This window comes from Elephas maximus, chromosome 1 (assembly GCF_024166365.1).
Source record: "Elephas maximus indicus isolate mEleMax1 chromosome 1, mEleMax1 primary haplotype, whole genome shotgun sequence".
Taxonomy (NCBI): Eukaryota; Metazoa; Chordata; class Mammalia; order Proboscidea; family Elephantidae; genus Elephas; species Elephas maximus.
Genome location: NC_064819.1, coordinates 184,784,277 through 184,809,068, shown reverse-complemented (window position 1 = coordinate 184,809,068; position 24,792 = coordinate 184,784,277). Strand labels below are relative to the sequence as shown.

Sequence of the window (24,792 nt, the reverse complement as noted above, 5' to 3'; positions counted from 1 at the left end):
GCATACTATACCAGAATAAAGAAATCTCTTCTTGAGGAGTATTCCTGTTGTGGATAAAAGGGGAATTTAACTTTGTTTTTGGCATGTTGATGAATTTTATTAGCTTCAGAAGATGTAAGTAGTGTTCCCCAGTACATCCAGGAAACTGAATCCCAGAGAGGAGCCTGACTGACCTAAGTTCACACTGACCTGGGCCTAGAAGCCTTGTCTCCTGATTTCTACAATAAAAATGATCAACCAAGAGCTAAACTGAAGACTTTAATTTATGAAAACTCCCTCTCAGGTACAAGAAAAATTTAAAGAACATAAAACACTACTGTGAATATGATTTTTTTTTAATTTGTTTACTTCTCCTGGATAGAATGTTGCAAAACAAGCTGAAGTTTGAAGAAAAACAGGGAAAAAAAAATGTCTATATTTAACGTTTCTAAACCTTAATTTATTTTCTTCTATAGAATGAAGATAAAATGAGGGAAATAATTCCGATTTTATAGGATGGTGCAGAGGAATTGAACTAAGGCAAGTCAAGTCCATGGGCAAAAAGTAGAGTCCCAGTAAGTGATAGCTGTATCAGTCGGGATTATTAGTTGCAAGGGACAGAAATAAATTCTGGTCAGTTTAAGCAGAAAAGAAAATTATTGCAATAATATTATGTAGCACACAGAATTGTTGGAAAGCCTGGAGAACCAGGCCTGGGAACAGGCAAAAATAAAGGAAGGTTATATTGCCAGAAACACAAGCAAAATCACATCCCAGTCTACTGAAGATACCATTGCTACTGCCATCTCAGAACATGGATGCCCTGGTCACCACCACAGAATGAGAAACTGGACACCAACAATGACATTGCTACTGCTGAACCTGGATGATGTCACCCCCACTCCTGTCTCCGCTCTCCTGATCCCTCTTTGTCTCCCTATCTCCTGATGAACAATTTCAGGTAGCTGGTTCTGGTTAGGTGAGCATAGGTCCTATGCCTGTGCCCAAACTGTCACTAAGCTGGGAATGCAATTATCTGACACTTTCAGTTTTGTATGGGAAAAGAACAATATCTCCCACCAAGTCATGTAAGGGGAATTTCCTAATCAAAGGAAGAAGATTCAAATATGGACAGTCCCCCATTTGAAATGACAAATGCTCACTGCAGAAGTCTCCTCATCCCCACTCTGTCCACTCACCGTGGCCACAAAAGCCAAGTGAGTTTTGAATGAATTACAATTGACTGGGGACAAAACAAAGTTTTTTTTCCCAGTGGCTGTTGTGACATAGCCTTTTGCGTAACTGTTTCACTATACTATACTGACTTCTTAGTTAAAATACTGTGAACATTCTGATTAGATAACTTAAAGGATTCTTATACTTCTTTTTTTTTTTTTTATACTTCTTCTTGGGCACTTCGCTGGGTGACGCAAATAGTTTGCATTCAACTACTAACCAAAAGGTTGGTAATTCAAATCACCAGTAGAACCACAGAAGAAAAGCCCAGTGATCTGCTTCCATAAAGATCGCAGCCAAGAAAACCCTACATAGCAATTCTACGCTGTTAACACATAGGGTTGCCCGAAGTCAGAATCGACTCAACAGCAACAGATTTGGTTTTATGCTTTTTAATTGAGGTGCATAGAAAAGATAATGCTGAAGAGCACTTGGAGTGCAATGTTTCCTTTGCAGAACTAATCTATAAGAAAAGTAAATGAAAGAGGATGGGGAGGGGTAGTCTATGTTTGACCTGTAAAGTCTGACTATCTGAGAAATAAATAGTGATTTGACAGGGGATGAAAGAGGAATAATCAATGGCTAGTAAACTCTGACACCGTTGTCGATAAATGCTAGTTTATCATTTAGATAATGCTGAACGAGAGCTGGAGCTGTGGGAAAGGGTGAACGAAGAACGTAGATCAAGTAACAGTGGAAAAGCAATTACAGTGAGTCCTGGAGAGTGTAAGGGAATATGAAAAGAGTGGAGCAGCAGAGATTTTTAATCTTGTCTTTTCTTACGCTTTTTTTTTTTTTTTTGGTTTGGGGACACCATCTAAAATGGAGGAATGACTTTGTAGTTATCTAGTCAGTTTTAACTATGAAACATGTAAAATAATTATTAAAGTGTAAATTATGCTGGATTTATTAATTAAATTAACCATAGGGTTGTTAAATAAATCTTTCTCTTTAGACTGAGGAAAATATTCCTTGAATTTAAAGGTTAACATGTATAATACAGATATCCTTCACCCCTGAGCCAATACAAAAATATGTTTATCTATATGCTTTGGCAGATATCAAAGGTATGTATTTGAAAGGTGACTGTTTTTAGAATTTTCTAACTAGAATATCGAAATACCTTGATTCTTGAACTGACCCCGTAACTATTTACAGGACTCCTCCTCCATTTAGGGCCTGTGTTAGGAGCTGAGGATTCAAAGATAAGCAGGATATAATCATTGCTGTCAAGGAACTTACAATTTAAAGGGCTCCAAAAGAATATGCTAAATGCTATTGCAGTTATTTGCAGGCAACTAGAAGGAGATGGAGCCCATAACTCCATATGAGGAGAAAGAAGGAAGGCTTTCTGGAAGACGAGGTGTTGGAGCTAATCCTAAACCACTGCACCAAATTTCTGAAGTTGTAAAAGTAAAGCAGCAAAGCAATGTCTGATTTATATCTTTAAAGGAAATTATCTGAAGGATAGAGAGGCTAATAAATCATTTTGGAATCCCCAAAATTATTTCTTTAGCATGTCTATCTGAAATTTTAAACTGTTAGTCAATATGGACAACAAATATAATAAATGTAAATAATAAATAAAGCCACCTGTTGTTAAATTGGTTCCAACTTACGTACTTATATTAATAAATACAAATACAATATTCCAAGACTTTTTCCATGTTGCTCAAGTAAAATGGTAGTGGCTTTCCCTTGACTTTTTCCAGTCATCATGCAACTGTTAATAGTGACCAAATGCACTTACTTAATGGCAAAAATTTTAATACCAAGCCCTTAAGGAAGGCGATCTTCCTTCATTTGTGGCTGACAAAATGGACTCAGGTGGGAGGAGGAAATGATGTGCTGCAGAGATAGAGAGGATAAAAGAAAAGTGGGAACACCATCTTTTTGCAGTTTCTCAACTGTTTCTAAACTGTTGTTTCTAAACTGTTTTGGGGTTGTGGACTTTTTTCAAAATTTGATGGAAGCATTGAGTATTTCCCCAGAAAAACTTAACATACACATTGGCACATAATTTCACTGAAGCCATGGAAAGCAGAAAATTTGGATGATGTCAGAATGCCAGGATAAGAAGCCATAGGCCTATGCACTTTATCTTCACCCATTACCATCACCTGTTATTGCAAAGCATATGTATAACTTGTGTTTCTCATAAACATTTAAGTTCCAAGAAGGCTCTTGCCTGGCAATTCAAGGTCCCATGCTCTTGTTTACTTCTGTCTTCCTTCTCCTATTTCCATAACCTTTCTTGGTTCTTTTCTCTCCTTAGCTTCATCTTGGTGTCCCTCTTCCCCTCCCTTTCTATTTTTGCTTCATCTTTCATCTCTTTAATTTTCCCTCTTATTAAATATAATAATTTTACATATTCTCCAAGGATACTTTTTTACGTAGAAAAAAATTGTAAGGCTCCTTGAAATAGTAATATCTATTTGTACACTGAGCTTTTAGAAGAAAAACTTATTTTTATGGTAAAAAGAATCACATTCACTTTGTCCTCTTTATTGAGTACCATCTATCTAAGAGTAAGGAGCTCTGGTGGTGTACAGTGGTTAAAACGCTTGACTGCTAACCAAAAAGTTCATAGTTTGAACCCACCAGCTCTGCAAAAGTGAAATCTGGCAGGCAGCCTGCTTCCATAAAGATTTACAGCCTTGAAAACCCTAAAGGGAAGTTCTACTCTGTCCTAGAGAGTCACTAGGAACAGAAATTGACTCTACCGTAGCGGGTTTGTGTTTAGTTTATCATAAGAGTGAAAAAAAACATTTATCTAGTCCCTTAAAACAGGAGGAAAAAAATCAATATGGTAATGTAAGTAAAAACCAAGGATATAATATGGGTAAAAAAAATTCTGTCCCATTTTCGTGATTTTAAAACTAAGAACAAAGAAAAATCAACAATATTTGATAACTGCAACAAATAAAAACATACTTTATTTCTATTCAGCGATTAATTAAGGAAGAGAGTCAAAGGCAGGAGGGAGAAGGGCAGAGATAAGCAGGGGAAAACAGAACTGCCAAGAAAGATATACAAAGAGTCCTGAGAGAGAGATGAGGACTTTGAAACATACTCCCACGAAGGACCAAGCCAAACCCGTTGCTGTTGAGTTGATTCCGACTCATAGCGACCCTAAAGGACAGAGTAGAACTGCCCCATAGAGTTTCCAAGGAGTGTCTGGTGGATTCAAATTGCTGACCTTTTGGTTAGCAGCCATAGCACTTAAACTCTATGCCGCCAGGGTTTCCCCACAAAGGACAGAGACTCAAAGTTGGGACATACAGATAATAAAGATTACATAAAATGGATCATAAAATAATGTGCCTATTTACACTTCGAAATAACAACAGCCAATACCAACTGAACACTTGTTATGTGCCAGGCACTGAGCTAAGTGCTTTGTATGCATTAAGTAGTTTAATCCTCACATCAATCCTGTTAGACAGATACTATTACTATCACATTCTCTGTTTTACAGATAAGGAAACAGAAGCTAGAGTGGTTAAGCATTATGCTCACATTCACCCGTCTAGGAAGTGGTGGTGCTATCAGCTTTGCCATCAGCCAATACTGAGTACTGAGCCTGCCGATTACGAGCTAGGTGTATTAGTTTCCTAGGGCTGCAGTAATAAAATACCACAAACTGGGGGGGTTATAAGAACAGAAATTTATTTTCTCACAGTTCTGGATACTAGGAGTCCAAATCGACGCATTGCCCAGCCATGCTTCCTCCAAAGTCTCCTTTATTGTCTTTCCTAGCTTCTGGTAGCCCCAGGCATTTCTTAGCTTGTAGATGCATCTTCGGCTGTCCCTCTGTCTCTCTGTGCCTTTCCTCCTCTTTTATAAGGACACCACTCCGATGGGATTAGGATGCACCCTACTTTAGTATGACCTCATTTTAACCGTTAACATTTTCAAAGGCTTTATTTCCAAAGAAGGTTACGTTCACAGGTTTAAGGGATTAGGTCTTCAGCATAATTTTGGGGGGTGGGGGGACAAAATTCAATCCATCACATTCGGTGAACTTGAAATTTGAACAATTAGTATAAACTTCTCTGAGGCTTAATTGTCCCATTTGTAAAATATAAATAATAATACCTTCCATATAGCGTTGTTAATGAGATAATGAATATAAATTGCCTTAGCAAAGGTACTGATACATGGTAAAAAACCAAAAATCAAACTGTTGCCATCAAGTCGATTCGAACTCATGGTGACCCTGTAGGACACAGTAGAACTGCCCCATAGAGTTTCTAAGAAGTGCCTGGTGGACTTGAACTGCCAACCTTTTGGTTAGCAACCATAGCTCTTAACCACTACACCACCAGGGTTTCCTGATACATGGTAGGCACTCAACAAATGTTATTTCCTGACCCTTAGATCTTTTCCTTTCTCCTGGTAGGGTTATTAGTGATTAAATGAGACATGAGAAGCTTAGTACAGGTTCTGGTACAAAGTAGAGTTCAATAAATGATAGTTTCTGCAGTCCCAGGTGGATCATGTCTCTATTCATTACCAATGATCGTGAAGATGACACAGGACTGGGCAATTGCATGAGGGGTCTCCATGAGACGGAGCCATGTCAACACCAACTAACAACAATGTTCATTACAGTACCTTTGCATTTAATGGTGCTGTAGATATGTTTGAATTATACAGTAACCCCACAGCTAATTACCAGTATCTACCAGAGAAATTTTTAGCATCCTCTTTCCTCATCCCAATTTCTTCAATCCCCACTCTATTCTTTTTTTAAAAAATAATTTACTTTTGTTGTTGTTGAGAATATACACAGCAGAACATATACTAATTCAACAATTTCTACATGTACAATTCAGTGACATTGATTACATTCTTTGAGTTGTGCAACAATTCTCATCCTCTTTTTAAGAGTTGTTCCTACCCAGGTCAGCACACCTGGGCTGGACCAAAAGCAAAAAAGTTTCCCGAATAAGCTGAATGCTTCGAAGGCCAGTGTAGCAGGTGCAGGGGGTTTGGGGACCATGGTTTCAGGGGACATCTAAGTCAATTGGCATAATAAAATCTATTAAGAAAACATTCTGTATCCCACGTTGAAGAGTGGCGTCTGGGGTCTTAAACGCTAGCAAGCAGCCACCTAAGATGCATCAATTGGTCTCAACCCACCTGGAGCAAAGGAGAATGAAGAACACCAAGGACACAAGGCAATTATGAGTCCAAAGAGATAGAAAGGGCCACATGAACCAGAGACGCCATCATCCTGAGTCCAGAAGAACAAGATGGTATCCCACTACAACCAATGACTGCCCTGACAGGGAACACAACAGAGAACCCCTGAGGGAGCAGGAGAGCAATGGGATGCAGACCCCAAATTCTCATAAAAAGACCAGACTTAATCGTCTGACTGAGATTGGAAGGACCCCAGTGGTCATGGCCCCCAGACCTTCTGTTGGCCCAGGACAGGAACCATTCCCCTAAGCCAACTCTTCAGACATGGATTGGACTGGACAGTGGGTTGGGGAGGGATGCTGGTGAGGAGTGAGCTTCTTGGATCAGGTGGACACTTGAGACTATGTTGGCATCTCCTGCCTGGAGGGGAGATGATAGGGCATAGGGGGTTAGAAGCTGGTGAAATGGACACGAAAAGAGAGAGTGGAGGGAGAGAGCAGGCTGTCTCATTAGGCGGAGAGTAATTGGGAGTATGTAGCAAGGTGTATATAAGTTTTTGTGTGAGAGACTGACTTGATTTGTAAACTTTCACTTAAAGCACAATAAAAATTATTAAAAAAAAAAAAAGAGTTGTTCCTCCCCAATTTAACATAAAATCATTGCCCCCTAGGTTTCCTACTTAATCTTTGAGGTTGCTGTTGTTGATTTGATCCCATACAGATAGATCTTAAAAGAACACTATGCTCAAGGCAGACATTCTTTACTATTATGCTAAATTATCATTTGGTTTTAAGAAGACTTCAGGGGATATTTTTGGTTTAAAGTTTCCCACCCTATTTATTCTTAATAACATCTTTTGGCAGAACTCTGCAGGGATAAATTTCTAAAGCAAGACAGTCATATTTAAGTTATAGCAGACTTAAAAAATCACATAGGTATGATTCACGAAACAATTGTTGGAGGTTTCTGCCAATCCAACTGCAAATACAACTATCATGATTTTATTATCTCTGGGAAAATAAATCCTGCAAGTATTGAGATTACAATTCCAAATTCCAGAGTAGGTAAAGGCAATAATGTAGATAGAGAATGTTGACAACAGATGGCAGCACTTGAACATCAAACCAACCCTACTTTTCTTGTCCAAATTTGGCTGTGACTTGTAAAATTGTAACAACTCAATAAAATTGCAACAACTCAATCAAGGTGGGCAGAAGATTATTTGTCTACATCAGGGCTTCTCAAGAGCACTTGAAATAGTCACATGGTGATAGAAACAGCAAGCGCATAGGGACGTAGCCATAGTGTGGTAATGAGAAGGGACAATATAGATGAAAGTATGCTGAGGCACAGAGAGTGTGACTTGTTGGAATTGTAAGGGTTGTAACAGAAATTCAACTAGGCATCCTGAAAATGGGGCTATTCATCAACAATTAGAGCACTGGACACATATACACACTTGAAATGCACTTCAGCCACACTCACACAATATAGTCAGAAGTTGAATGATGTTATTTAAAAGAAATGAAATTTATCTGCAAGTGTGGGTGGGCCGTATAAAGAGAGCTATAAGAAAAAAAATGAGTATTACAATTACTATTTTTGTCATATTTATTACATAGTAAGAGATTTGTATTTGGCTATTTACTGGGAAGAATTTTTTTTTTTAAAGGTAACTACTTTTGGACAGATTTGCCATTTTATACTGATAATTTGTACAAGAAGAAATGGATTTTCCCATCCTTCTATGCCTCCTGGTCAATGGCAAAGGCTTTGGATTAAAAAAGACACCTAGACGGGAACCCTGCTCACTCACTTTTTAGCTGTGTGACCTTACCAAGACAATACTTAAGCTGTTAACCGTCTAGGACAAAATGATAATACCTACCTCAGAGGATTTTTCAAGGATCAAAAAGGTTAAGCAAATTCCACAATGCCTACCACATACTAAGTGCTCAGTAATTGATAGCTATAATTATTGTTGTTGTGGTTCCATGTATGTGCCCCTCTCCAGTTTCAAATTACTTGCTTCAAATTCCTGAAAATTCATTGCTAACTATATTACCTATAAAGAGGCTGGGACCTCGGTAGCTGTAGTAATGATGTTCTTGTGAATATCGTAGATAAATGCAAAGTTAGTTTTGGAAGGGAGTGGGGAAGAATGCAAATCTTAGTTTTATATAATTTATTGTGTATTAAAACCTGCCTGAACATGCCTATATAAGCTCAGGGCAAGGATCTTACGTTTACTAAGGCTTAGCTAAGTTTGCTGGAGCCAAAGGACTCTACTGGCTTACATTAATTAGTCAGCCCTGCAGTACCCAGAGAACAAACTAAAGATGTGATTTCTCGTTCCTCATTGGTGTTGACAAGGGTCACATGGTGCAGGCTTTGGACGGTGATTAATTGGAAGGGTCTGTCCCCTGACAAGGTCACAGAAGACTTTTGTAGTCGGCCAGTAAAATATTCCCTCAGGCAATACAGGAGCAAAAGTTCCAACCAACCTATTCTTACCAGGCTGGTTTCTCCTTCCCTTTCCTCGACTGGGCTACACTTGAAATGAAACGGGGTTGAGAGTGGGTAGGTGGAATGGTAAAGGGGGCAACTGCTCAACACTTCCAGGTGTACTGCAAAAATCAAATTAAAATTGTAGCTGTGAATGCTAGTAACCGCAGTAACCTATGAGCCCTGCTTGAATGAGGGTTATGTCTCATTCATTTGTGTCCCCAGTGCACGGTTCGGCATTTAATATATTTACGAATATATAAATCTTCATAAAGACTTAAGAGGTAGTACTAAACATAGTATTATGCCTTTGAGTGCTTCCTTCCCTTTCAGATTAAGATTTGACAGTAAAAGCACTGAGACTGGGGTGTGCGTGTGTGTGCGCGCGCGCGCGCCTGTACGTTGAGTCAGAATTGACTCCACAAGAACGGGTGTGGTTTTTTCTTCTTTTTTAATAATACATACAATATATAATCATTTTGCATTCCGATGTATGGTTTCAAAAAGAAATCAACATGAGCTCTATAATGAGAGGGGAAAACAAGCCATTCTTTGGGGATATCCACTTAAATTGTTTAATTTTTCTGAAACGTCACGTGTTGAACACTACCCAGTTTTTTTTAAATAATTGAGTGATTCCTTCAACACTTGCACTTTTCAAATAGTTGTTTTTGAAATGTATGATCTGTGGTGTAACAGGACCTAATACCACGTGCCAAGCACCCATGCTAAGCATTTTACCTTATTACTGAACGAAGTAAAATTTGAGACTCCGAGGTTAAGTAACACGACGAAGGCTGTATAGCCAGGGTGTGAAACATAACACTTGAACCCAGGCCTGCCTCTTAATCACGAGACAAAAGGTCTTCTATTAATTCGGCAAAACCTGGTCAGGCGCTCTCCTCAACCTGCAGCTTTAAGCAGTTCCCTCCCAGAGTTTAGGGCCTGGTTTAACAAAAAGAGCCAGTGTATCCAACACTCCACCCTAAACAGGAACTGGAAAGAAGAAAGGTAAAACGTGGCTATTGCGCATGCTCACTCTGCCCTTCCAAGCTTTCCACTCCCTGCCCCCGGACTCTACTGCAGCAACTTTCCCAGACTTTAGAATAGCTCCCGCCCACTGTGAAGTCAAACGGGCGGAAGCCGTTCTTTTCTGCGACGTGGATATCCTCTCTCCCGCCGATCTTTCCAAATTGGAAGCAGACACCATGCGCCTCTGTTTCTCTGGGATCCAACTTGGAGTTAGCCAGTTGTCAAGATGGCCGCTGACAGCCGGTCCCGAGCACAGGCCTTTCATAGGCCAAAGTCTTATCCTAGCCCCGCCCATTTCGTCCCCGCCAGCCTTGTCCGCCTGCCTCTTTGCTACGCATGCGCAGTGGGAGCGGGACGGAGGTGGGACGGTCCCGGGTCTTCCGTGTGCCACCGCCGCCGCCTCAGCCTCGCTGCTCTTGCCACTGCGGGCCTACCTTGCCGGCGTTAGCCGCGCGAGGGGAAGACGGGGTACGACGGAACGTGCGTGCGCGGGGGTCCCCATAGTCCCAGCAGTTCCCCTCGCGCAGGGTGGGCGGCGGGGGTCAGCAGCAGGCAGGGGAGGCCCTAGGCGGCGCCATGTCGGCGGGCGGCCCGTGCCCGGCGGGGGCCGGTGGGGGCTCAGGGGGCGCCTCCTGCGCTGTGGGGGTCTCCCCCGGCGGGGTATCCATGTTCCGGTGGCTGGAGGTGCTGGAGAAGGAGTTCGATAAGGCCTTCGTGGATGTGGATCTACTCCTGGGCGAGATCGATCCGGACCAGGCGGACATTACTTATGAGGGGCGACAGAAGATGACCAGCCTGAGCTCCTGCTTTGCGCAGCTTTGCCATAAAGCCCAGACTGTGTCCCAAATCAACCACAAGCTAGAGGTGAGCAGAGGGCGCTGGCGGGGCCACATTCAGTCCCAGGCTGCCTGGTGGCGTTAGATCCTATTTAGATACACCAGTGAAACAACTCCAGAAAACTGCCTACAGGGGCACCTGGGCTATGAATGTGATGGGAGAGTGCGCGTGTGTGTGTGAAGAAAGGAGTTAGGTAAGGTAACCCAGTGCCGTCGAGTCGATTCCGACTCTTAGCCGACCCTATAGGACAGAGTAGAAGTGCCCCATAGAGTTTCCAAGGAGCGCCTGGCGGATTCGAACTGCTGACCCTTTGGTTAGCAGCCGTAGCACTTAACCACTACACCACCAGGGTAGGTAAGGTACGGAGGAAGAGACGTGTGGGTCTCCCGGGGTCGTGTCATCACCTTCTTAGCACCTCAATGGGGAAGAAACAGGAACTAATTACACCAGCCAAGACTTAAGCTCAAAGATTCTCTGTCATAAGAATGAATACCTTAGCCCACCTTTTTACATTTAAGACGTCGATAAAACAAAGTTTGCATATCACACCAGACAGATACAGGCCTGGTTATTTACTTATTTTTTTAAACTATTCCAGACCGGCATCTGCGGTTACAGAGACATACTATTCTCTGCATGCATGAACTATTTAGGGGAATTTGATCAAAGCTCTTAGAATTTGTGGGATAAATATGATAATATCATTGCCTTTCTCGGTTTACATCCACAGTTGGTCCTTAGGTTACAGGCAGACATCTCCAGAGCCCCGTGCAGTTATTCAAATGGCTTCTAACATTGAACTTTGTGTATTTGTACTTTACTGTGTTTCCCAGAGTCTGAATTTATTTTTGAGTGTGTAAAGAATGATTGTTTTAGTCTGTAATCTTGGGGTGGGTGTGGGCGAGTGGTGGTGGTTTCCCCTCCCAAAAAACAAAAAACCCTACCACATTTTGCAGAAAATGAAATTAGGGCATTATTAAAATATTTAGAAATCATGATAGATTAATTTTATTAAATAATTACATAAAGAGCATTTTCTAATTTAAAAAAAATTAGGCAATTTAAATGAGAATGAGTCTTTTAAAAGTAGATTAAAAATGGGATAATCAGTGATGTGCAAAACTCTTTGAACATTAGTTTTCCTAAGAAATCATTGTTGCTACTAGTTATGATAATTGAAACTACCCATCAGATCCAAATTGATATGAATATCAGAGATGCATCCTCTCTTCGCTTAGTGGTCAGCATTTTTTCGCTTTTCTGTCAGTCATAAAAAAAGTGGTATAATCTGATTAACATTGGTTTGCACATCTGAGATTTTCTGCCTCTTCTCCACTGAATGGACTGTTAATTTCTTCTACCCTTTTTAAAAGGGTAAGAATGAAAGTGTTGATATGAAGGTAATAATTGGCTTTTCTAGGTAGAATAAAAATGTCTCTTGATTTCTTGATTGATAGTAATTTCTAGAAGATAGTTATTTTTTCAAGTAGTGAAATTGCATCTGATGGTACTTAGAAATAGTACTTGAGCTTTGAATAACAAAGTAGGAGAGGAGCTTTTGTCACATGAGAACTTTTTTTATCATTTACAACTGCAGGTTTGTAAATGACTTGCGGAAACATTAAACAGTGATATTATGATGTCCGGTTTAAAATCTAATTTTGCAGAAAGAATCATTATGTGAGTAGGAGGTAGTGCTCAATTTTTTTTTCATCTTTAAGCATTTTAGATGAGTATTCAAAGCTGTAATAAATTATGCATGCTCTTTTTCTCAGAAGTTATAATTATGTATTCTGACTTCATGCCCTGACTTAGAGGTGGCGTTATTTTTCAAAATAAGAAATGCTTGCGAATCACAATGTGAGCATATTTTTCAACATGTTTGAAACTCTTCATTTAAAGGTCTCAGAAAATGTAGAGGGAGAGACGTAAACTTGATTTGGTTTTTTTGTTTTCTTGCTTTTTCCATTATAATGACTTGTCTGTTTGTAGTATTAATCTTCCATAATTTAGTAATTTTTACACCTTGTATGGAAACCCTGGTGGCGTAGTGGCTAAGAGCTACCTACGGCTGCTAACCAAAAGGGCGGCAGTTTGAATCCACCAGGTGCTCCCTGGAAACCGAATGGGGCAGTTGTACTCTGTCCTATAGGGTCGCTGTGAGTCGAAATCAACAGCAACGGGTTATGGAATCAGTTGTGTACTGCTGAGGAGAGAGGTTCAACGCCGGCGTTGCCTTTCATAGTAGGTCTGCTGTATCCGTCTGCGTGATTTCAGGGCTTGCTGCATATAGTGTTATCAGTCTTCAGACATCTAGATTCTTAGAAAACCATTCTATAACTTTTTGCCAAATTTAGATAGTTATATTGATTTAAATATATGAACATTAAGGCATACTATTTGAGGCTGCTTACATTTGATATAACAAATGTGCTCCATAGTTCAGTGGTTTTAGAAATTAATACCTCAAACCATGTTGCCATAGTAGAAGAATTTATATAATCAAGATATGGATACCTCCAGTGTTGGTAATTTATAATACTGTTAAATTGGTCTAGAGTATCCTTCCAGATTGCCCCTTCTACTGTCCAGTCATTGTGTCTTTAGGTGACACCAGGTTTAATATTAATCTAAACTCGTTGCTGTTGATTCCGATTCATGGAGACCCTCTAGAACAGAGTAGAACTGTCCTATAGGGTTTTCAAGGAGCGGCTGGTGGATTTGAACTGCCAACGTTTTTGGTTAGCAGCTGAGCTTTTAACCACTGCGCCACCAGGGCTCTATATTAATCTAGTAGTTAGGAAGACAATTTTGTTGCAAAAAAAATTCATAGGTTACATTTCTAAGTTAAATATGAATGACATTCATGGGACTACTATTTTCCATAAATTTTATCTTGGCAGAAGGGTATCTATGGGGGGAAATGGAGGGTAAAGTATATCAGAATATTTTGAGAGCGTGCTATTTCAAATTACTCACATTTCTCCTATATTTCCTACCTGCTTGAGAATCCCTGCTATGGTGAGCCAGTTGGTGATGGCTGTGCTGGAGTCACAGGGACTGACTGGGATAGTAGTAGTGGTAATAGTAGTCAAGTAGCAGTAGTAAGCTTGTGTTGGAGTAGAACAAAGGTTGGAACCGGTACTTTAGAAAAACTCACTTCTCTGCATTGAAATGCAGGTTCCTGCCTGTTAACCCTCCTTTAAAACAATACACCTTCTGTCACATCCTCCTTTCCCTTAGCAGTTGCTGAATCCATACATCTTTTTTAAGTGATTTATTGTTCACCACCATCAGTGGAGAAACTCTTAACTTTGGTCTAGAGCCGCATTGATAATGAGCTGATGATGTACCATCCTCGTACTGTTTAAATCCGCCGTTTTTAAACAGGCAGTGGGTCTGTTTTTGCAGTACTGAACTTGAAAGTTTAATGTTGATCTGGTATATATTTATTGAGTTTCAGCTATGTCCCGGATGCTATACTAGGCACTGGGGAATACAGTGGAGGACAAAAACAGACATAGTCCTTGCTGTTATGGAGCTTGGATTCCATTGAGGGAATCTGTTGGGGGGAATAATCACATGCTCTGAGATTACAACTTTGATGAGTGCTTTGAAGGAAAGATACATGGAGTAATGAGAGTCTGTTCGAGGGAGGGGGGTTGGTCAAATGAAGTTTGACCATTGAGCTAGACATAAAGGATAAAGAACCCTGGTGGTGCAGTTTTTAAGCACTTGACTGCTAACCAGAAGGTTGGCAGTTCAAACCCACCTAGTGGCTCTGCTGGAGAAAGACCTGCAATCTGTTTCCATAAAGATTGTCATGTGCTGGCAAGTTGATTCTGACTCATAATGACCCTATAAGACAAAGTAGAATTGTCCCATAGGGTTTCCTAGGCTGTAAATCTTTATGGGAGCAGATCGCTACGTCCCTTTTCTTGTGAAGCTGCCGGTAGGTTCAAGTCGCTGACCTTTTGGTTAGCAGACCAGTACTTTAACCATTGCCGCACCAGGGCCCCTTTTTGTAAAGATTATAGCCTAGAAGGCTGTATGGGGCAGTTCTACTCTGTCACATGGGCTCTGTCTGAGTTGGAATCGACTCAGTGGCACCTAACAACAGGAATTAGACTAAAAGAAATGGGAATATCATTCAACACGCCAGTAGAGGGAACAGGAGGTGGAAAGCACCTGTGACAAGCAAGAGCATAGCGCAATTGAGGAACCAAAGGGCATTGGTATATGGCTACGGAGAGCAAAGGGCAAACTAAGTGAGGTGCTAGATATGTTTGAACAGGTAGGCAGGGGCCATGTCTATATGATTTTGTAGTCAGTGTAATATACTTGCATAACAATGGGAAACCACTGAAGTGTTTTGAACCTGATGGTAACCTCAAATATGAGGTTAAAATAGTTCACTGTGACTACTATATGGAGAAAGTTTGAGAGATTGACAAGTGAATGCAGGGAATTAATGAGGTAAGATAATGATAGCATGGAATCCGATAGCAGAAAGGGAAGAAAGTGTTCAGAACAAGACAGACTAGAGAGCTAAAAATCACAGTCTAGGGATGGATTGGAATGGAGGGATAAGGGAATTCACGATGACTCCAAGATGTCAGTCTTGTGCACCTGGCTGGTTGGCTGGCTGGATGAATGTGAGACAGCATTACTAACAATGATAATGCCAACCTTAACAGTCAGTTAATATGTGCCAGGCTCTGTCTTAAGTCTTTTACACGTATTGATTCATTTAATTCTCACAGTAGTCCTGTGAGATAGGTTCAGTATTGTTATTCCCATTTTACAGGGATTAAGTAAGGAGTCAAGGCTACAGAGCAAAGGAAATCAGTCTCCCAACTAACACACATTTATGTCTGGTGCAGGAGGGAGGAGGTAGAAAGAAAAGCAGGCAGAGAAAGTGACTGTGACTGGAAAGGGGGATTGTGCAGCTCAAAGGAGGTGTATTGTTTTCCTTTTGTTTTTAAGTAAAAAAATAGTTGGACTTGTTTATATGCCAGTGAAAAACATCTAGTTGAGGGAAAAGTTGAATGTGATAAAGAGAAGGATAATTGATGTTAGTAAGATTTCTGAGTGAAGATGAGATCCAAAGTACAGGTAGACAGAAAAACCAAACCAGTTACTGTCTTGTCGATTCCATGTGTGTTAGAGTAGAGCTGAGCTTAGAGTTTTCAGTGGCTGTGATTGTGGCTAAGCGTTTGGCTCCTAACCAAAAGATCGGTAGTTCAAATCCACGAGCTGCTCCTTGAAAACCCTGCAGGACAGTTCTCCTCTGTCCTATAGGGTCCCTATGAGTTGGATTACAAGGCATTTCTTCCAAGTCACAAGTCACCTCTGGGTGAATTTGAACCACCAACCTTCAGGGTAACAGGTAGAAGATAGACGGGATTTATAGTGAAAGAAGGGCAGCAATTGGGCTTAAAGGGAAGGGAAGGATGGTAAGAGCAGATGGTGGGAAGCTGAGGGTGTTTTCGTCTGATGGCTTCTTTTTAAGTAAAGAAGATTACCTTTGATCATGTGAGTGAGTCTTATCCAATCAGTGACAGGCCTTAAGAGCAAAAAAAAAAAAAAAAAAATAGGTTTCCAGAGGGAGAAGGAATTGTGCCTCAAGACTGTCACATAGATAAAGGAGAAATAGGAGCTGAACGTGGGTGAACATAAGAGCTTGAGTTATGGAAGAGTAGGAGAGCCAGTTGGCCAGAGAAATACAACTACCAGGCAGTGTTGAGGACCTATTTGGATTTAGTTATTATAATTTCATGGTACAGCCAGTCTGCCCTGTTGTGTGACTTTCTCCCACAGTACTTACCTGTTCAGATATAGGCACAGTAATGAGAGTAATAATTGGGTTCATTCAGTGCTTCATCAAAGGACTTTGCTGTATAGACAAGAGTGTTAATGAAGTGAAAATGGTAATAAAGTGAAGAAAAGGAGATCACTTGAAGAATAAGGAAGTAGAAGTGGCAGGATTGGATAATTACTTAGATGCAGAGTGAGGAAGAAGGAGGGTTAAGATGACACCAGGTTTCTGTTTGGAAAATGTATTGGTTGACAGCTACAGTGGATTGGATAATGTCCCCCCAAAATTCACATCCAGCCAGAACCTCTGAATGTCACCTTACTTGGATATAGGATCTTTGCAGATGTAATTAAAAATAAGGATTGAGGTGACATCATACTGTGTTAGGGTAGACCCCAAATCCAGTGAGAACTCCCTGATAAACAGAAAAGGACACAGAGAAGGAGAGGTGAAGATGGAGGCAGAGATTGGAGTGATGTGTCTACAAGCCAAGCTATACCAAGGAGTGCCAACAGCCACCGTCCGTAGAGAGGTACTGGATGGTTTCTGCTTCAGGGCCTCCAGAAGGAACCAGTCCTGCCACCAGTTTGATTTTGGACTTCCAGGCTCCTAAACTGTGTTGCTCTAAGCCACCCAATTTGTGGTAATTTGTCATGGTAGTCCTGGGAAATTAATACCGTACCATTTGTTGAAGTAAGGAATTCAGGAAAAGGAAGAAATCTGGTAGGAAAGGTAATACATTTAGGATACATGTACATAGTTACAGTCATCTCTTTTGCAGATTTCTGACATTGTCTCCTAATTGCTTCTTACCTTCCCCCTTCCAAACCATCCTTTTGCTAGCAAAATCATCTCAATGGATTAATTTTAGTGGTTCATACAAAAAAGACAAATCTGATTCTGATTCTGTCACTCTTCTTTCTATGCCTCTGTCATGGATTGAATTATGTCGCCCCCAAAATGTGTATATCAGTTTGGTTAGGCTACGATTCCGAGTATTGTGTGGTTGTCCTCCATTTTGTGATTGTAATTTTATGTTGAGAGGTTTAGGATGAGATAGTAACATCACCCTTACTTAGGTCACCTCCCTGATCCAAGGTAAAGGGAATTTCCGTGGGGTGTGGCCTGCACCACCTTTTATCTTACAAGAGATAAAAGGAAAGGGAAGCAAGCAGAGATTTGGGGACCTCATACCACCAAGAAAGGAGCAGCAGGAGCAGAGCACATCCTTTGGACACAGGGTCCCTGCATCTGAGAAGCTCCTCGACCAGGGGAATATTGAGGACAAAGACCCTCCTCCAGAGCCGACAGAGAAAGAAAGCCATGCCCTGGAGCTGATGCCCTGAATTTGGACTTGTAACCTACTAGACTGTGAGAAAATAAATTTCTCTTTGTTAAAACCATCTGCTTTGGTATTTCCGTTATTGCAGCACTAGATGACTAAGACCGCTTCCCTATTCAGCTCCCTAAAGTTCAAGCTTTTAGCATGGTGATCAGTGCCCAGTCTACCTGTCTGTCCTTATCTCCTGTCATCTGTTCCTAGCTGCTTTTGCTTCAATAAAACTGCTCTAATTATAGTTCTCCAAATAGGTCTTGCTCCTTCATGGCATCTCTGCTTTGGAATAGGCTTTTGTGTGTAATGCGCATACACTGCCCTCTTTGTCTGCAGTATCAGACACTCATCTTTCCAGACTTTACTTACATCACCTTCTCTGTGAAGATTTCCCCCACCCGACTTTTCCATCTGCCCTTTATACGCAGAGGCTACCATAACACCTTCAACTTGTTAGACTTGTTCCACTGTACCGTAATTACTAGTTGCCACATCTTTCCATCTCTGGAATGTAAGCTGTTTGCGGGTCAGTATTATATCTTAGGTCAAATACTCTGTACTGTCAAATGCTTTCTAAAAGCTGACCTTAGAGGGTAGCATTATTTCTTCATGAGGTCATTTTTTCTGGGACTGATTTTTTTGTTTGTTTCGTATTTTCTCTTCCGTGCTTGCAAACAGCATTGAGTATAGCTTGGGAGTATAGCTACTAAAAAAAAAAGCTACTAGGCTGGTTTATATGTAAATTTGGGAATTGATGTTTGGCCTCTTTCTAAAAATGAAATTTGGAACCCATACATTAAACACCAGCCTTTCTGACCTACTTGTATCCCTACAAGGAACCCTGGTGGCACAGTAGTTGAAGCGCTCAGCTGCCAACTGAAAGTTTGGAAGTTCGAATCTACCAGCTGCTCTGCTGATGTGATGGTCTGCTTCCATAAAGGTTTATAGCCTTGCAAACCCTATGGGACAGTCCTACTCCGTCCTTTAGGGCCGCGATGGCAGTGGGTTTAGTTTGGTTTTGGTTTTGCATTCCCTGCTTCACCATCCAGGGGTTTTCATATCTCAAACCTTTCCTCACTCCATGTGTTAGTAGATTTCCTGTTCAACACTTAGGTAAACTCCTTTCTAACTGCCCCCCCCCTTCACTTCTTTTTGAATTGGTTCATCACCTATGCCTCCATTAGAGTGCTCACCACACTGCAGTAAATTGGAAATGTATTTTTATCTCTTTCTTCTCTACAAGTCTGTCAACTTCTTTCGGGCAGAATCTATTATGTCCTACTCAGGTTTTTCTCCCCAGATCCTGGTACACAGTGTACAATCTGTAATTGCTTATTTGATTGAATAAATGATTAAGAATATTTCTAGTGTTCTACTGTGAATCCTTAGAGATCACCAGCAGTTGATCTGCAATACAAGCTTCGTGAGAGTTGGGATAGTGTCTGCCTTGTTGGCTGTATATCCGCAGTGCATGCCACATGATTGAATGACTAACTCTTTGGGTTGATTTATTTCCCTAAATACGATTTGTGAGTTGATATTTCATGGTATTCCATTTAAAGAAAAATTTGAAACTGTATTTAAAAATAACTTTTAAATATCATTGTGCAAGAGTATTGAGTGTGGGTTTAATGTATTTGTGACATTCCTAAAAAATTGGGCAGATCGATTCTCTTCCATACCCTACTTCCAATTTGATCACAAAACAGTGGAGTTGTTTGACATTAAAACAGAAACATTTTATATTGTTTGTATCTACTTGTTTCCATTCCAAGCCCCCCAACTCTAGTTCAGTTACCATTATCTCTCATATTACACACAGTTGCCTTTTAAAAACATAAATTTGATTTTGATATTCTGCTTAAAATTCCTTGCTCGCACTTTGAATAAAGTTTAAACTCTTTATTATGGCCCACAAAGCTCTGCATGGTCTGACCCCTGGGTATGTTACTATTCTTTCCTTTATATAGTCTGGTTTCAGAAACTCGTAAGACAGTGGTTCTTAAACTCTTTTGGCCTTAGGACCCCCTTCCAGTCTTAGAAACTATTGAGGACCCCCAAAGAGCTTTTTTATGTGAGTTATATCTATTGATACTTACTGAATTTGAAATTAAAGCTGAGAAAATTTTAAATACTATATTATTCCATACTGATACAAATAACATTTTTTCAAATGAAAAAACTATTTTCCAAAATGGAAAAAAAAGAAAATTTAGGGAGAACAGTAGCATTGTTTTACATTTTAAAAAACCTTTACACTCTGATAGTAGAAGAAAGATGGATTCCTACGTCTGCTGCTGCCTTCAATCTGTTATGGTAAGTTGTTTTGATTAAAGTATATGAAGAAAATGTGACTTAGCAGAGATACAGAGTTGGATCATGGAGGAGTATTTTAATAGCCTTTACAGATAATTGTTGATATTCTTCCTTGATAGTAAAAATTGTCAAGTGGTAGTTTCTTAAAGGTTAGTTACAATGTGGAATCTGAAACTACTATCAGTGAGCTTTTCATAGATGGTTACACTGAAATGCATTGGTCTGTGTAGCACTTTGAATGGATGCTTTATCCAGGCATGATTTTATAACATCATGCATTGTTCATTTTGAAAATAATAGTTTATGAAGTTATACGGATCTTCCAAATATTGACACATCTTATTATACAATATCAAAAATTCACATTTGTTAGTATCACCAATCTCATCAGAAAAATATTTAAGTCGTGGGAAGCTCTCAAGCTCGTGGTGATGAATTCAGGTTTTCCAAAATTTTAATTTCCACTTGAAAGATCAAATTTTTATTATTGGCAAGAAATATTTTCACTTGTTTTCATGGAAGAAACAGGTTCATTTTGTTCCTTTTCAAGAACATGTCTGAACAGAGAAAAGTATAAGTACTTGTGAATACAAATATGTGGGTGCAGGCACATATATTCATTGAAGACACACTTATGCATACTCCTCATATATAACCCAACATCTTCCAAGGTTGGTTCTCTCGGCTTGAAGGCTTAGGACCATAGGCTCATGGACAACTCAGTCAGTTGGCGTAACAGTTCACAAAAATCATCATCTGGATCCTAGTGAAGTGAGTAGTGTCTAGTTCTTAAGCTTGTGAGTGGCCATCTAAGGCACAACCATGGGTCTGTACTCATGAGGAGCAAAACAGTAAGAAGGTAACCAAAAGCTTCGAGAAGAAACAAGCCTGCATGAGCCACAACCTCATCTGCCCTGAGACCTGAACAACTAGATGGTGCCTGGCCTCTACCACTGACTGTTCAGACCAGGGTTACAGTAGTTGGTCCTGGATAGAATGGGAGAAAAATGTGGAGCAGAACTCAAATTCTTATTAAAAAAAAAAAAAAGCCAGACAAACTGGAACAGTAGAGAACAGAAGACACCCTGAGACACTCTTTCAATCTAGAACTGAGCCTATCCCCTGAGATCACCTTTTAGTGAAATAGCAGAGTGGCACACAAAATAAAGGATAATACCCCTAAGATCAGTGCCCTACTTAAAAACCATCAATATGTCACCAAAAGGTCAACAATTACTCAAAAGCAAAGATGAGAAGATAAGGGGGCAGAGAAACTAGAGTACTGGAAAGAGAATCTACAATACAAAGAGAATATTGACACATTATGATAAATGTAACTAATGCCACTGAACCATTTGTGTGGAAATTTTCAAATGATAGCTGCTTTAGTTAACTGGTGCTGTTATAAGAGAAATACCACAAGTGGGTGGCTTTAACAAACAAATTTATTCTCTCACAGTCTAGGAGGCTTGAAGTCTGAATTCAGGGTGCCACCTCCAGAGGAAGGCTTTCTCTTTTGGCCCTGGAGGAAGGTCCTTGTCATCGTCTTCCTCTGGGTCTAGAAGCTTCTCAGCATAGGGACCCCAGGTTCAAAGGACATGCTTTGCTCCTGACTCTTCTTGCTTGGTGGCAGTAAGGTCCCTCTCCTCTCTGCTGGCTTCTCTCTTTTATATCTCAAAAGAGATTGACTCAAGATACAACCTAATCCTGTAGGTTGAGTTCTTCATCATTAACATAACTGCCTCTAATACTGCCTCATTAATATCATAGAAGTTAGGATTTAGAACACATAGGATAATCACATTAGATCACAGAATGGTGGACAACCACACAATACTGGGAATCATGGCCTAGTCGAGTTGATGTGCATTTTGGGGGGACACAATTTAATCCATAACAGGAACCTAATTTACTGTGTAAACTTTCACCAAAAACTCAATGAAATATTATTTGAAAGAAAAAAATCTCTGCCAAATATTTAATATGAATAACCATAGTTTGCCCTTCTTTCAAGTAAAAATGGTGTTAATGAAAAAGATATTTAGCTTATAATTCAAAGCAACTTCATAAGTGCTTTTCCTTGAAACAGTGTAACTTTGTATACAGCTGGAATACTTTATGCATGCTTTCCATTTCATCACACAGAATACTAAAATGACATATATTCAAGGTTGAAATTTTAAGCGATTCTTAATTTTTACTTCTTCGTCAAGGACATTCTTAAATGACTTTTTTATTTTTAGTAAGCTGCACACACAGGGCAGTGAAGAATACGGTGGCTACTGGTATAGTTTGGTGCCACTGCGTTGACTTGCACTTAGGTGTCAGCAGTTTTACTCACCATCGCTTTTGCGCCTTCAGGGTAAATGTCAACACAACGAAAAAGGCAAATAATATTATTGTTATGAAAATAGTTTTGATGATCTGGATTCCTTTAAAAGGTGCTTCAGACCTTTGAGAACTGCTGCTGTAATAGTAACTAAAACTCTTCCTAAAAGGATAGCCATATGCCCTGTCTTAGTTATCTAGTGCTGCTATAACAGAAATACCATAAAGGGATGGCTTTAACAAAGAGAAATGTATTCACTCAGTCTAGGAGGCTAGAAGTCCAAATTCAGGTTGCCAGCTCCAGGGGAAGACTCTCTATTGGTTCTGGAGGAAGGTCCTTGTCATCAGTCTTCCTCTGGTCTAGGAGCTTCTCCGTCCGTGCAGGAACCTCAGGCCCAAAGGATGTCCTTTGATCCGGATACTGCTTTCTTGGTGGTATGAAGTCCCCATGTCTCTGTTCACTTCTTTTATATCTCAAAAGAAATTGGCTCAAGACACAATCTAATTTTGTAAATTGAGTCCTGCCTCATTAACATAACTGCCACTAATCCCATCTCATCAACATCATAGAGAATTTACAACACATGGGGAAATTACATCAGATCACAAAATGGTAGACAGTCACATGATACTGGGAATCATGGCCTAGAAATTGATACACATATTTTTGGGGGACAAATTCACGAGACACCCCTACCCCACTAATTCTCTCCTTTCATACAGCTTATTACAGTTTGTTATTACACATTTTATTAGCTTTGTACCTTGGATAATCCCCCTAACCTCTCTCTGCTTCAGTTTCCTTATCTGTACTAGAAGTACATCTCTTAGAGGATTGTTGTGAGGATTAAGACAATTAAAATGTGAATATGTTTACAAAAAGTATGTTGCACACACTTCATGTTACTATTATATGTCATATGTTTTCTTTATGGGCTGCCTCTTGCACCAGGACACTATAAGCTTTGCCAGGGCAGGATCCACATTTATTTTGCTCACCATTGTATCCCCAGAACCTAACTCAGTGCTTGGCATAGAGTTGGTGTTCAATAAATACTTGTTGAATGAAGAAGAGCCAGGAGCGGAGTGTGTCTTTTGGACCCAGGGTATCTGTGCGGAGAACCTCCTGTATCCAGGAGCCAGAGCTGTAACATCAGAGATAGCATGAGATGGCAAGAAGCGGTGGCAAGCTTGGCGGAGAAACTGCAACAGAATCAGGAGACCAACATGAGTTGTCACGTGAGGTGGGTTTCCCAGCCCACCGAGTGAGGCAGCTACAGTGGGCACGCTGACACACGGAGTGAGAGCCGAGTATCTCCAGGCAAGAGGCTTGCTGGCTGAGTGGGGTGCCTCTGGCTATTCACTGGCAGAACTAAAAGAGCTATGTAACACTTATCAAAGCAAGGCAGAGGTGAGACTGAGAGCTGAGGGGAGCCTGTACTCGGGGTTGAGGAGCCTGTTCTCTGGAGGCCGAGTGCAAGGTCCCGTGCCCAAGCGAGGCCCGAGGAAGGGGCCTGCCTATGGGCATGGCTGGAGAAGAAGCTGTCGTGATTTAAGAACTGTGTCCCCAGTTGTACCTATTACTTCCCTAATAAACCTTATAACTGAGTACGGTCTGTGAGTTTTGTGTGGCCATTACAACAAATTTTTGAACCCAGCAGAGAAGTAGAGAGTGTTGTGGGGAGGACAGCTGATGTTATGAATTGAATTGTGTCCCCCCAAAGTATGTGTCAATGTGGCTAGGCCATGATTCCCAGTGTCATGTGATTGTCCACCGTTTTGTCATCTGATGTGATTATCCTGTGTTGTAAACCCTATCTATGATGTTAATGAAATGGGTTAGCACCAATTATGTTGATGAGATCTATAAGATTATATTGTGTCTTAAGCCAATCTCTTTTGAGATAAAAGATAGAAGCTAGCAGAGAGACAAGAGCCAGGAGAATAGCACATCCTTTGCAACTGGGGTTCCTGCATTGAGAAGCTCCTCAGCCAGGGGAAGATTGATGATAGGGACCTTCCTCCAGAGCCAACGGAGAAGCAAAGCCTTCCCCTGGAGCTGACACTCTGAGTTTGGACTTCTAGCCTACTAGACTGAGAGAATAAATTTTTCTTTGTTAAAACCATCCACTTGTGGTATTTCTGCTATAGCAGCACTGGGTAACTAAGACAGCTGGTGTCAGACTTGGTAAAAAGGTTGGAGAGGGGAGGTATGTTTGACCTCCACCTCACGGGAGTTAGCCTTGGGCTGATGCTGATG

At 40.5% G+C, this 24,792-nt stretch overlaps 1 protein-coding gene across 2 annotated transcripts in view; it reads left to right on the top strand.

Moving 5' to 3' along the window:
• The first annotated feature begins 10,241 nt into the window (after positions 1-10,241).
• The window catches only part of GOPC (golgi associated PDZ and coiled-coil motif containing), a 51,454-nt gene continuing 36,903 nt past the window's right edge, over positions 10,242-24,792 (top strand). For both annotated transcript variants that reach the window (XM_049899806.1, XM_049899805.1), the window contains exon 1: positions 10,242-10,764. In XM_049899806.1, the coding sequence (XP_049755763.1) occupies positions 10,477-10,764 (288 nt within the window). In that variant the 5' untranslated portion in view covers positions 10,242-10,476. The remainder of the gene's footprint in view (positions 10,765-24,792) is intronic.